The following is a 14,950-nucleotide window of genomic DNA, read 5'->3' as shown; positions in this document are numbered from 1 at the left end:
CACCCCCTACCGATCTCTACACCGCTCCACACGTATCTTCCATTGTTTGAAACAGGGCTGTAAGTCTTCTTGCTTGAGGCTCTTCAACAGGCTTGCCGTTTCTGTCTTCACTTCATCTACTGAAGAAAAATGTGTTCCCTTCAGGTCAATTTTGATTTTCAGGGAGCTAAATAGAGAGGATGATCGAGGACAGGAATGTTTTTGTCTGTCAAAAACTGCTTTGCGGAAAAAGAGAAAATTTGTGAGAAATTTGATGTTGATTTGTTGTTCGCTTTTTTCACCGGACATTGTCACAGCAACTCGTGTAGCGATTGTTGTGCAAATACTGACTGGGCTCTTCACAGGATATACCTAGCTGGTTGGCGGTTTGACCGGGTGTGTAGGAGGGGATATAGTTCTATGATATAAACTCCAGACAGTTTTCCCAGAAAGCCCAAACCCAGTCCGGTTATTTTTGTGTCTCACCTCGTATAGTGTGCATTATCTACAGTATAATGCATGATTAAATTGGTAACTTTCTCTGTTGCTTGTTTTAGTTTTCTATCTTGTTGCCAGAGGTCATAGATGTAAAAGATAGTGTAACCTCTGAGGGTTGTAGAGGGCATCTGGGGGCATTTTGTTCAGGTCTACATAATATAGAATGTTGACTGATTGAGGTCATTTATGTTAGGTAGAATGCCCAGAGGGGGCTGGGTGGTCTCATGGTCATGGAACCCCTGCAGATTTTGTTTTTTGTTTTTTTCCAGCCCTGTGGAATTTTTTGTTTGATTGTTTTTTGTTTTTTCTATCCTCCCCGTCATTGGACCTTACTTTATTCTTATTTTTTTATATTTTTATTTTTTATAAACTTGTGTTTCTTCATCTTGTAAACCATTTTGAGATACAGCACTTGTATGAAAATGTGCTATTTAAATAAATGTTGTAAATGGGAGAATACGGTCACCCAAGGAGCCTACCACAACAAAACACTTGGCGTAGTCGGCAGGATTTTAGGGTAACTGTGTTTTGTACCCTGTTTGTGAATGCTGTTTTGATGAGAGTGTGTGTTAAGTGTTTCTGGGGCACATGGTGTGAGGAGATTGGCACTGCCTTTCTCCCAGGTCTAGTTGGTTGAGGGGATGGGGCGCTCCAAAGTAAGTACACCTCACAGTTGGAGTAAAATATCCTTGGCTGATAAGTGACTAACCAAGGTGTATGAGCCTTTATGCCTCTGTTATTCTCTGGGATCAAGACATTTCCGCCTTAGGACTCGGTTATATCCGGGGTCACAGTAAGGGTGTGTCAGCCTGTTAAAAATGAAAGCATTACACTGGGTTAAAATTGCTAATGGAGGAAGTAATTACCACTAAAACATGAGCCAACTAGCCGGCTCTGCTCTTCTTACCCTACAAATAAGTATAATAATTTGATTCATATTAGTAATTAGTTTTTTTGTCTGTTTTCTATTTCCTTCCTCAGGGATAATGAGGATATCATTTGTGTGAGGAGCATTGCAAGAGCCAGATGGACCAAAGCAATTCAAAAAGTAAGAGCTTGTGTTCACGAGGTATGAGTAGTTGTTAGTCTACTATCTGTGTTGGCTATCCGGTGTAACCGCAGTCGTTTATGCATGTTCTCCGTCCTTTACCCATCATGCTATGGCCTCAGTGCGTCATGAGACAGGTCGAAGCAACTCTCCAGGGAGATGTGTTTCCACTGCTGGACAGAGAGGCAGACATACTGTTTGCAGTTGTTTCTTACAGACTTGGGTAGACAAGCTTTGTGTAGCTTGTTGAAGGTCCAGAGTTTTCTGTGGTTGTCTCTAAAATGCTGTAGATTGATAATCTCATCTTGTCAGAGGAGTCTACATTAATAAGTTCCCATAGTTTTGTTTTGAACAAGTGATAAATGAGAATGGCACTTTATAAAAGAGATGCAGATGGGAAACATGCTATTTAGGAGAGAGACACGATTCTAAATAAAATAGCTAGCAAAGTCACCAAATAGAAAAGGAGAAGTAGATCTTGATCTGTCCATTTGATATCGAAGATATAGTATTATTAAAGTCACCCTGTAAAATCAAGGGTTGGATAGACTTTGAAGTCTCTGAATAAAACAGACTTAGATGCAGGTTTCAAAATTGCTATGTAAAATCAAAATATCAAAGTTGTTGTATAAGACAGAGAAAGATATCAGTCATTTCTGTACAAAATAGACACAGCTAGGCATCAAAGAAAGATGTATAAAATACATGAATAGAAGTCTACTTTGTACAAAAGCTTTATTATGAGGTAAAGTCATTATATAAAATATAGCCTCTAATTTAAATAGAAGTGTTATTATTGAGTAAAGCCAATTATCAAATTGGGGGGGCAGGTATAAAAAGTGTTGTCGTTGGTACACAATGTGACCACCAAAATGTCTGCAAATCCCCTCAAATTAACGTCTGCAGTGCGCATTTTAATGACGTCTGAATGGTTTGGTTTGCAATTTTAAACTGTGGAAACAGAGGGGATAATCAAGGGGAAAAAATCATGTGCCTTTGTCCCAAATATTATGGCGTGCACTGCTTACATAAATATCTGTTTAATAAAGATATCAAAATCACCCTATTAAAATAAAATATTGATATCAAGGTTGTGATGCAAAATGTAAAGATATTGATGTTTCTATATCAGATAAAAGGACAGATGCCAAAGTCACAATTTAAAATCAAGAAATGGAAAGGTATTGAAGTTTCTGTGTAAAACAGAAATCAATATTATATGTATATTTTGTAATCTATACAGGGGTGGGCAAAAGTAGGTTTACAGTTATAATAATAATAGTAAGTTGCATTTATATAGCGCCTTTCACAAACCCAAGGTCACATTACATACAGAGTTTTAAAAAAAAATTACACAGAAGACAAAGGTTTGTAGAAGAGGAAAATTTTCAGTTGAGATTTAAAGGTGGAAAAAGAGGAGCAATCTCGGAGAGACTGAGGAAGAGAGTTCCAAAGTTGAGGGGCCACAACACTGAAGGCCTGCCTCTCAGGGTGAGTCTGGTACATGGGACAGTAAGGAGATTACTGCAATGGTATGGAAAAAGACATGCAGGTTTTGATTATTACAATAGCTAATAACAATAAGAAGACGACAAATAATACAAATAAATTCAACGGCATATAAAAGACCTGTGTGTTTATGGAGCAGTCCGCTATGCTCATGCTCAACCACAGCCTCTAGATGGCGCATGCACACACTTTTACATTTTTTCAGCACTCGCATGCGCCTCACTTCTCACTACGAAAGACGTGCGTGCAGCAAACACCGCCACGCAACGACGTTGTGCTAATGACAGAGATGAAGAGACACAACGTCAAAACAGGGTCGTTCTTAGGCATATGCGAACTACGCATCTCCGAAGGGCCCCAACACGGCCCAGACTTGCATTTAATTTATTTATGTATTTATTTTGTTGTTGGACTGTGGGCCTGGGGCCCCTGTCATGCCCCTGGCACTGCAGCCGTCTGTGCCAGTTTCTCACGTCGTGTGTCACGATACCCTACTCATCCTAAATTTTATCATTCTGAGTCAAATTCGGTGGGGAAGGGTAGGAGCAGGGGGCAGCAGGCAGGGAATCGGGGGCATGGCTGTGGGACTGGGAATGTATAAATAGCGATCGGTCAGTCTGTAATATGCATCTCTTAGTCTTATTAACAATGGTAATTTATTATCCAAATTGCAATCTTCCCCTAAATCCCTAATAATATTGTCACGCGTCGTAAATTTACCAAATGCACTATAGCAAATGTTCATTTTAGAGATTAGTTTCGGATTCATTCAGAGAGATCCCCATAAAATCATGAAATATCCCTATATTACCAGCCTTTGCCAGATCCAGAACAAAATCAATATTTTACCACTCTGCATACACACAAGTGTACATGTAGGCCTACTGGTCATCTAAGGCCTTTTCCGGATGTTTTATTAGAACCCCTTCCTGAGCTACAGGGGGGCTCCATCCTCCGGGAACCCCCACAATCGGGGCCTGCACATTTCTGAACCGCGTAGGACCCCCAAACTGCTAAGAATGGCCCTGGTCAAAATAAAGCAAACGCCACAGCTCAACAACGTGCAAGTGAAACACCTCAATGGCGAAGGGCAAGGCTTGAAGTTTCCAGTAAAAGCATTGTCTGCCTGCGGGGTATTTTCTCGAGACAAAGATTAATCGTACTCACATGCTTAAGATGTGGCATCACCAGTTTCTTCTTACAAAAGCCAGTGGGGCAGCAAGCACAGGTGGGTCCACGTCCTCTACCCTCATTAATTATTAAGAGTTAGCTGACGCCTCTCCAAGTTCACAAATATAAGAAAACTCCTATGGAGTCGTCGTGTTGTTTTTTTGCCCGAAGACCATATGCAGTTAGTAATAATTAATAAATGAATAATAATACAAGAATAAACTCTGTGTTTCGTGTGCTCACAACTGTTAAGCCTACTTTTGCCCACCCTCTGCCCACAGAGCCAGTTGTCGAAGTCTCTGTACAATAGATAGATAGATAGATAGATACTTTATTAATCCCTATAGATATACAGTAGATTGATATTAAAGTCTCAGCTTAACATAAAGAATTTGATAGACGGATATCACAGTTCCTGTGTGTAAAGTACATTTACAGTAGAAAGATTTTGTCATCCCTATATAAGAAATAAAGAGCGAGGTGTGCAGTTTATCAAAGTCACTATAAAAAAGTCAAGAGGCAAGTCACCATAAAACGCTCATCTCATAAACAGTATATAATAAACATAGAGAGGGGGGACTCGTTGGTTGATTGATTTGATTTTTCACAGCTCAGTCAGTCACTTAGATGCTATTAACAGTTAAGGAAATGTAGAAAATGCTCCTGTTTTCAAATGCATTTCTGAAATTGTTCTTTTAATTTGGTTTTTCTATCACAGCTCGCATGGCACTACTGCTTTGATATATCTGGACTTATTTTTAATTTTTTTTCCCCTTCTACATGCCTTGCCCTTGTGTGTTCTGCTTGATATTTGAAGCTCTTAGGGGGTCCGCCGGCCTTTTACCGTGTCCTGCTACAAATGAGTTCATTTAAGCAATAACTAGTTTACACTTTGTATTTGTCACTAGACTTTTTAATGCGCTTGATCAAATGAAGCGGCTGATGGTTGTATTAGCGGTGAGCTCCATAGCATATCTGCGTCCTCTTGGAAGGGGGGGTCTCGAGTTGCAGGCCGTGATGTGCGAATTCATGAGATCATCTGGACTTTGAACACTTGCGCTTCTGAGTTTTGTGTACCAGTCAAATGCTAGACTTACACCAACCGCACAGTCTAATTTGTTATAGGATTTATGTCTGCGGGGTGCACTTTGCCTCAATAATGACGTCAAACAGGATGTGATGGACTCGCCATTTGTGCTGCTGAAGGGACCGGATCATGGTTAAAGGATAACATAAACCAATTGTTTTTTTTCAAAATTGTTTAAATTAACTTTAATACTTCATATTTTAATATATTACTTTTTTTTTACTCTATTGCCTTTACTAATTCTGAGTTTGAGTTACAATGCTGTACAGAAAAAAAAAATCTGGCATGAATAAGTGGACACAATTAATGACTTTACTGGCCTGAGTGCATTTGAACTTCATAAATCAAAGAGCATTGTGCAGATTCACTGTTGCTTTTGGAATAAATGAACCATACGCAGTAAAATCCTACTGATAGATTGAACTGCCTTTGTACCCCTTTTGCTTTCTGCAATCTTTTAAATTAAATCTTTTATCTTTCATTAAAGTTCTCCAAAGCGATAATTAATACAAGATACTTAACTTTGCAATTTCCCTTATGTGTCAGAAATGACTTTAAAATGTTTACGACTGGGAGGAATCCACCCCAAGTTAGCTGGGTGGGCCATAAACTGCTACCATCATCATCTGCCCAGTTAATGCACAGAGAAAGGGGGTGAAGAGTGGGCTTAGCTGGGTCCCCTGATTTGTGGTAATGTACCTGTGCTCTGGAAAGAGACAGTCAGTTCTCCAGTTTCCAAGCCTGGTGGTCTAGCTGATTATAACATTGTAGCCCTTTCCTCCATACTAGTGTGATGAAGACCATCATAAAGACACAGATTAAGGCTGATTTATACTTCTGTGTCGAGCTTATGCCATAGCCCGTGTCACATGTGGCATATCTGTGCTATTTAGCCTGGCACGCACCTCCTCAAAAATGTCATTACGAGACTTGTTGATGGAAACCCTCCAAAGACCCCCTACGCCTCTGATTTGTTAACTACTTATACCCTGAGACATGTTTCCGATTGTCTTGCATTCTGGAAGTCGGCAAATGTATAAAAAGTAAAAACGTGTGAGGGCCAAATTCACCGACCAAAGAAAATGTGTAGCAAGAGGGGCAGGCGTCCTGCCTACGTCTGAATGGATCATTCGCTTTTCGTGCGTGTTACAATCACCATCAACTAACGTTCAGGCCTGCAGTGTGATACTAAAGTATAAAAGCAAGATATGCAGAGGCATAAATCAGCATTAAGTCTCTTCAATGTAAGCCACCAATTTGCTTATTGTGCTAACGGAAGTGACACGGCGGCCCTGTGGGGGTCATCTTACATCACAGCTACTCTTTTATTGGTAAGCCTTGTTCCTACAATATATCTCAACATTAATTTTGGATTTTTCTGTAGGATTCAATACCAGCCAGCCTCACATCTACAATGATAAACTGAATAATATTAATTTCCTTTTAAAGCATTCGCACAGAGTTACACTGTGTGACACATTTTCAAAATGGCAGTCGGGCAACAACGTTAGGGAAAAAATGTTAGATGAATCCAGAGTGATCGGCAATGCTTCTCTTTCTTGGTGAATCGAGCACGATCATTGGAGAGGGGAGTTGAGGAGATCATCCACAATTAGGATGTGATCAACCAGCAATGCAAATGCGAATCGAGCGTCATTGTCATCGTGCTGGCCAGAGTTTCATCCAGAGTCGGCTGCAACCAAGCTTATGGGTTTGCCTTTTTATATTAGTTTTTATTTCTATATTTTATCCTGACTTTACTTAGAAATTCAGTTTAGTTTTAGTTTTCCTTCATTGTGTATTTTTAGTTTTAATTTAGTTTTTATTTCACAAAGACATTTCTGTTTTATTTCTATATCTATTAGTTTCAGTTTTGGTTTAGTTTAGTTTAGTTTTCTACGCCTACCTACCTGTAGTTCAGTAGAGACGTTGCCAACTCTGGAATTTTGCAAGATTTGTGTCGCCTTGTTGTTAAACAACTTTTTTAAAGCAAAAGTGATTGGTCAGCAATGATATGCTGATCTTGTATGATGACCTAGTCAGTCTCTCGATCAGCGCTGTTTTATTCTTAGAAAGGATTTCTCCTGTATGAAGTGGCAGGTGAGTTACTGACAACAAAACTTGGGCACCTGAGAAATAAATTGAAACGTTACTCACTCGGGATATTTCTGTCCATACGGTAAAGGTTCTGTTGACTGGCACATTTCGACTTCAGGTGTATGAATTACATCTTGATATACAAAAAGTGCAAAGAAAGGCGGCATGTAAATCGAGTTTTATTCCATACACTTTACATGCCCATACTCAGCTCGCTCTGTTGCTGCAAATGCTGTGTGAATACCCATCTTCTGTCACCAGCCGCCGTTTACTGGCAGCTCATGGTGAATGACAGTACTTTCTGTTTTAGAGTTAAAAGTTACAAGGGATAAAGAATATTCTTTCAAAAAACGAAAGCTAAAAATATTTTTAGTATATTATTATTTTATTTTGCATCAGCGCGTGCTCCTAACCTCTCTCTTTCTCTCAATTATTTTATTTCAGTTAATCTTTCCAGCTACTTTACTATTTTTGTTTAGCTTAAGTTTTTCATTTTGGCTTTGTTAATTATTTTATTTTTAGCTTACAAAAATGTTTTTTTAATAATAGTTTGTTTTGATTTTAGTTTTCGTTAAGTATAATAACCTTGGCTGCAACCCACCTGCAATACCGGCGTGGCCCACAGGTTGGTAAATGCTGATTTAAGAGAAATACAAGGTCGCTGTTAGTTTGCTGTTTGGTCTGTACCAAATGTATTTAAACATTAAACTCAATTATTTTGTTGTGAAAAGAAAATGCAAACACTAAATGCATTGGTTCAGCTATGATTTGACCACAACAATACCATTTCTTCCCGCCATGGCTATTATCTCTTATATATATTTCTCTTCTGGTTCATCCTGCTTCCTCTTCAAAACCAGTCACCCCAATACGCAGCCAACGTAGCATTTCTCGATTCCTATTCCTCCTCTTCCAAACCCTTCCCCACGCTGCCTGCGGCCTCCCATACACCCCCATGCCATTTTTCTCGATTCCTATTCCTCCTTCGGACTATTGCGTTCCCCTCTCCTCTCTCATGACCCCATTGGTGTCACGTCACCGCCCTATATCTAGTCTGACTGCGTGACCTTTCACTTCAGCCTGGGAGTCTTTTCCGTAGCCTGCTAAAGGAAGGTACTCTCTCGACCATTGGCATTGGTTTCGCTCCTTGCTATTTTCGTTATACTGCGATCGTTGTTTCCTAAGCCTTTGTAATAAAATGAACGACATTATCTTCTCTTTTCGACGGGTTTTCGTACAACGTCATCTGTATTCCAGGATCCGGCAACTGCCTTTTCCTATCAGTGGGTTATTTCTTGACACAAAAGGTTGACGAAGGCAATGCACGCTCACTACGACATAGGGCAGTAGATTTCGTTGCATCACATTGGGACAGATTTGGAGACGTTCTTCCTGTTGTTCCTTCCAACGCAAGTTGAGTTATCAGAACAAGTCACGAATACTATCGATACATGGCAACATCTGGAGTTTATGGGGGTGAAGCTGAAATTCAAGCTCTTTCCGAGATTCTCCATGCTACCATTGTCATTTACTTCAAACACGACCCCAACATCCCGCCTTGCATTATGTTTGCAAAGATTTGCGTTAATCTACAACAACCAGTCTTCAGCCACAGTCAGTTGTACGCGGCTTTTTCTAGGGTTAGATCTTTCGACTCATTATCTGTCATCTCCAGCAAAACACCTGTTCACAACTGCATCTTTCAAGAAGTATTTCTTTCTTCTTGATTTCCGAATTCCTTTCTTTACTTTGTTATTCTTACACCGCCATATGCTACGGCGGGCGTCGGCTAGTGTTTTTATATTTTTAATACTGAATGGTGTGAGAGGTCAACATTAAGTCACAGTGCTGCAAATTTGGATAAACTGGTTTTCTTTATGAATTGTCCCGGTGGGGGTGGGGCCATCACTTCAAAGTGGAAAAGATCCCAGTGGGAAACCAGAATTTCCTGTCTGTCCCTAATCGAGATAAGAGCAACAATACAGAATACGGGGTAAGAGGGTGGACAGCTCTTGATTTCATGTGTAGAGGGTACAATACAGCGTTCGTCTTGCAACGCGTCCACTCTTTCTGACGTTGCTCTTCACCCAAGCAGCTGAATTAGTACTTTGTAAGGGACTTACAGCTTGATATATCATGTGCTGATTTAAGCCATGCATATAAAGTGTAATGCCGGTTACAGTCTGAGGGTCTGTCTGCTCGCTGTATTTCACCTAAGGCAGCCAAGTTTGACTCATGATCATCTGAAAGCAGTGCCAATTTGTCATCTTTATTGATCCACAGCCCCAGATGGCTGACAGTTTTGAGCAGTTCATCTGTTTGCTTTCTTTTCTGTTGTATATGCATATTGGACAATTAATTTCACTTTCCCAGCCTAATCAGCATAACGATTTATTGCTAACGCTTTCTGGAAAAATCCAGTACATACCTCTGGTGGATTGGTTTTGCAAAAAACAGAACTTTTACCCAGTGGCATGACTTATTATTTAGTGCATATGTTAAAAATATTCTGCATATTTCCTAGGTGTGATGCAAGTATTTTAAAGGCATTATTTCTCCAATCAGGATGTCTGCACAGATGGTGGCATGATTGGCACAATTGGGCCACAAATGATCCATAAAGATACAATGACTTCACGAGCTTTGCTTGCTTGTAGTCTGGGTCATAAATTAATCTTTTGCACCTGTAGTCAATGATTTTTATGGCCTGTGTTTATGATTTACATTTCCCCGCTTGTTCGCTTGCCACTGTAAATTATTCATCGAGCACCGCTGTCGCAAGCTGCAGTTGACCTGCTGATGGGAGTAAAGTAGAGACAAATAGTTCAATCCATCTCTGCTTTTTACAAATTTCTGACACACAGTAATAAAGTACTGGGAAATTCATTGGAGATCCTGAATTTTAGGACTTGCCACTCATGCACAGCTTCCACAAAGGCACTTCAAGCCATGCACTCCACTTGTTACAGAATGATCACACTCATGGAGTCAGTCTGTGGTTGACCACTGCAGTATGATGAATTTCACTGTCCAACTGTTTGATTAATGGTCACAAATCACTCTGTGATGAAGTTGTATGTCTTAGTGAGCTTTGCAATGCCTCCCATTTACCTCTACGAATGTGTCAAGGAATCTTCAGTTGAAGTATAAGAATGAGCACCAGGTCTAGTGAACATCATAAGTGGCAATGCTGGGCTGTTGGAATGGGAAAGGGTCACATATGGTTTGAGAAATGTCTCGTGATTGGATTCGGCGGGATATTTAAACAATCAACATTGCTCCCCAACAGAGGTGGGTAGTTTACTCCGTTACATTTACTTGAGTAATTAAAAAAAAAAATTGTACTTCTAAGAGTAGTTTTACTGCACCATACTTGTTACTTTTACTTGAGTACATTTGTGAAGAAGAAACGCTACTCTTACTCCGCTACATTGGGCAACACTCGACTTGTTACTTTTTTCCATTTATACATTAAACTATATTTTTGCAAGAGAGATGTTGCCAGTGGATCTACTGCATGACTGTTTCACCAATCAGACGTAGCCATGCAGTCACATGACCCCACACAAGCTTCCTGCGTCTTGCAACCTGTGAAAGACTTTTTAGTCATGCGGCGCTCCTGTTCACAAGCTTCACTGCAAGAACCAGATTGTCGTTCCCAAGCCCGCCTTTCATGTCTTTTCTCCTTTTCTTTGATTTCCCCCTTTTTTGTGCTGACCCGTATAAATACTGTACACTCCCATCTCCGTGGGCCTTAATCACACGCCGTAGGAAGCCAATAAATCAATTGAGAATGATCGCACCAGCACGTGCAGGTGCGACTCGCTCCAACTACCTCATTAACTCCCCGCAGACGTGCAATTGCGCCCACGGAGAGTGGCCCGGCTTTTTTGGATTTGAAACTGTCCTTTTTTTTTTTTAGCAGACCCGCTACACCACAAAGTGCATACAGTATGCAGCATTATACTGTCAGTGTACAGGATATCTCATCACTGTTCAAACACACGTTACCTACTGTAGGTATCGGCTTCAAAAGCTTTGTTGTGAAAAACTGAGATTTAGAACTTGTTTTATTATTTATAAAAGATTCTTTGTTTGCCCTTTCACTACAAGCTGAGAGGTTTATGGTAATCCCTCCTCTTCTAGAGCTTTTGCTGTATTTTTGGTAATATTTACAGCTGTTTTGCCAATTTCCCACTTTTGGGCCTGCGCATGCGGAAGCCTGCAGGTAGCCGTAGAGGCTTAGCTGGGTTAAGGTGAGGCTCTGCAGGACAGACCAGCGGACATTGTATTTATTATTTTGTGTTATTTGTGCATCTTTATTTTGTAAAGAGGTGATTTATTTTTACTTATTTTTTTATGTTATTATTTGGAAATAGTAGAATTTGCACATGATTTTATATTTTTGTCTGTCTTATTACAACATTTCTAAAAAATAAATCATTTATTATGTTCAAACAGTTACTCAGTACTTGCGTAGTCTTTTCACCAAGTACTTTTTTACTCTTACTTGAGTCATTTTTTGGATGACTACTTTTTACTTCTACTTGAGTAATATTATTTTGAAGTAACGCTACTCTTACTTGAGTACAATTTTCGGCTACTCTACCCACCTCGGCTCCCCAATGACTGTCAGCAGCAATTCTCCCACCCCACCCTTGATCTGACTGTCATCGCAGACTGGGACTCAAAGACAACAATAAGGGCAAGATTGGGTCAGAAGAAACAATGTTTAAGGAACTCTGATATTGATGATGGGTGAGGGACTTACATTAACCCCGATTATACCTTGGGTCTGTAGAAACTAATGGTGGTATGTTTACAGTTCTCATGGCGTCATATTATACAGTGTGGATGCAGTTCCCTGAATTGGCCTCATTCATTTTATCTGCAACAATTTATTATAAAAAATCCATTCATTATCCAACCCGCTACATCCCAACTACAGGGTCACAGTGGTCTGCTGGAGCCAATCCCAGCCAACACAGAGCGCAAGGCAGGGAACAAACCCCGAGCAGGGTGCCAGCCCACTGCAGGGCACACACTAGGGAAAATTTAGGATCGCCAATGCACCTAACCTGCATGTCTTTGGACTGTGGGAGGAAACGTACGCAGACACGGGGAGAACATGCAAACCCCACACGGGGAGGACTCGGGAAGCGAACCCAGGTATCCTAACTGCGAGGCAGCAGCGCTACCACTGTGTACAATAAAAAATATATGATAAAATAATTTAAAATGATTTTATTATGGTCATTTATTTGCCTAAAACATATAGGGTCACTAGGGACCCAGAATGCGATAAAGTGTCAGTATATTTAACATGCACATTTTAAGTGCCACATGTCTATCTTGTTGTTTTTTTATGTAGGTATTTACAAGTGTAGGGTAGCTAAGAGACAAGAAAAGAAATGCTGTAATGCTTATCAGAATAGCAAGCCCTTGAAAGAATCCTGTCGTTGATGACAGACGATGCATCAGAGACAGACTCAGAGGTACAAAGCATGAGGACAAATGATGATAAGAGGACAAACCTCGCCAGCGGTTGCCATGAAGTGATGTTACAAGTTGTTAAAAGGGAAGCTCAGTTATAGGAGACACTCTGGGCCCACTGGAGGTAGTAGCAGAGGGGAGAATTTAAACCATAAAGTATTCATCGAGCACCTCTATCGCAATCTGCAGTTGACCTGCTGATGGGAGTAAAATAGAGACAAATAATTCAATCCATCTGTTTTTCAGAAATTTATGACACACAGTAATAAAGTACAAAAGAATTCATTGAGGATCCTGAATTTTTGGATTTGCTACCCATGCTTGGCTTCTGTAAAGGCAGTTCACTCCACTTGTTACAGATCAATTGCAAATAGGGAGTCAGTCTGTGGCTGCCCATTGATGTATGCTGAATTTCTCTGTCCAAGTGTTTGGATTACAGTTACAAATCACTCTGTGATGAAGTTGCATGGCTTAGTGTGCTTGTCAGTGGTTCTCATTTACTTCTACTAATGTGTCATGGACTCTTCAACCAGTGTATAAGAATGAGCACCAGATCTAGTGAAGATGTAATGCTGGACTTTTGGAAGGAATAATGTAACTTGCAGAAGGTGATATTGACAGCAGAGTGGTAAAAAGCAGGAGCAGAGGAAAGATATGGTAAGATTGGCATGGGGGTCCAAACAAGTCTATGAAAGAGGGAAAAATGGGTGACCTGGGAGTATCTGGAAATGTCCCCCTAGAGAGTGGGCAGCCCAACATATGCCAGGAATACCAAGAGGTACAACAAGGCTGGCATGAGGGGTGCAATACCTACATGCTGAAAGAGGGCAGAACATGATGCAGGGTCAATGGATGTAGGCCATGTTTCCTGTTATAATTCTGTTTTTTATAAAATATTAATGTCTTTTTGGGGGTTTGGGATATAGATAATTCATATTTAAGGTATATCTGTGCTAAAGGCAATCGTTAAAACTGTTAAAATATTTTGAGCATTTTGTTTCTGGTGGGCACCATCATTTTAGACTACAGTATTTAGAAGGTCGTAAACAGGTTTTCCATGCTCTAACTGCAAAAATATTCGATTTATAAATAAAGAATCCTACTTCGCGGAAATTCATTTATCGCGGCAGAGTCTGGAACGGATTAACCGCGATAAACGAGGGTTGACTGTATACAGTTGCTTGCCACATTGCTATTGTGGAACTCGTGATGTCACTGATTAGAGGGTATAAAGGTCAGGGGTCATGCACTTATTATCCAAGAGTCTCTGTGTTTTTTATAATCTTCTTGACTATTAAATTTAGTAGAGCTTTTCTGACTGTGTCTTTGTTTAGTGATTTGGCATTGATGGCAGATATAAAAGATTCATGATTTTGACCTTTGATCATTTTGTGACTTCTGCTTCATCTCCCATCTCTTTTAAGAAAATATAATTGCCTTTTCTCTCTTTAGGCATTGCAATTGCCATTTAGCGAAAGACGACCCTGAGATCTGGGGGGTGCGAAGGTTCAGGGGGCACTTTTTACCCTCCAGCTAATCAGGTGACAGCATGCATTACCTAATTTGAAGGTGTGAAAGTCTATTCCAATTCCAAGTATGGCTCCACCAGACCTATCCTGTTAGAGCCTCATATCACTCATGTGTGCAGTGTTCACTAAGGTCCTAAAAATGTGTAAACTTAGTCCTAGCCCTGAGAGTGAGTTTAAAGTAAAACCCTAGAATAAATGTGCACCATATGAGGAATATAATTTTTCTCATTTTCTTCTAACTCTTTCTATGTTTCTGTTAAACTCCTTGAATCAATAGAACATTGATCACAAAAATAGTAAAACACTGAACCAAGTATGATTTATTACATAACACCAAGGTAGCACTTAGGTTTTTGAGCTCAAAGACCAGGCTTGTCCAGAATTAGCCCTAGTGTTATGATTTGAAGTTTCTTCCTAGACAATAAGGTGTGAAGCCACAAAAGGCTGCTACTCAAGGAGGCCAGAATGTCCGCTGGTCTGTCCTGCAGAGCCTCACCTTAACCCAGCTAAGCTTCTACGGCTACCTGCAGGCTTCCGCAT

At 40.2% G+C, this 14,950-nt stretch overlaps 1 protein-coding gene across 1 annotated transcript in view; it reads left to right on the top strand.

Moving 5' to 3' along the window:
- LOC120539926 (protein unc-13 homolog B-like) overlaps positions 1-14,398 on the top strand; it is a 151,049-nt gene extending 136,651 nt beyond the window's left edge. Inside the window, exons 11-12 of the mRNA XM_039770281.1 lie at positions 1,459-1,525; positions 14,334-14,398. Coding sequence (XP_039626215.1) covers positions 1,459-1,525; positions 14,334-14,369 — 103 coding nt within the window. The 3' untranslated portion in view covers positions 14,370-14,398. The remainder of the gene's footprint in view (positions 1-1,458; positions 1,526-14,333) is intronic.
- Positions 14,399-14,950: the final 552 nt, after the last annotated feature.

The sequence above is a fragment of the Polypterus senegalus genome, chromosome 12 (genome assembly GCF_016835505.1).
Source record: "Polypterus senegalus isolate Bchr_013 chromosome 12, ASM1683550v1, whole genome shotgun sequence".
NCBI classification, from domain to species: Eukaryota; Metazoa; Chordata; class Cladistia; order Polypteriformes; family Polypteridae; genus Polypterus; species Polypterus senegalus.
Note: the sequence above shows the minus strand (reverse complement) of the source record. Positions and strands in the feature narration are given on the sequence as shown.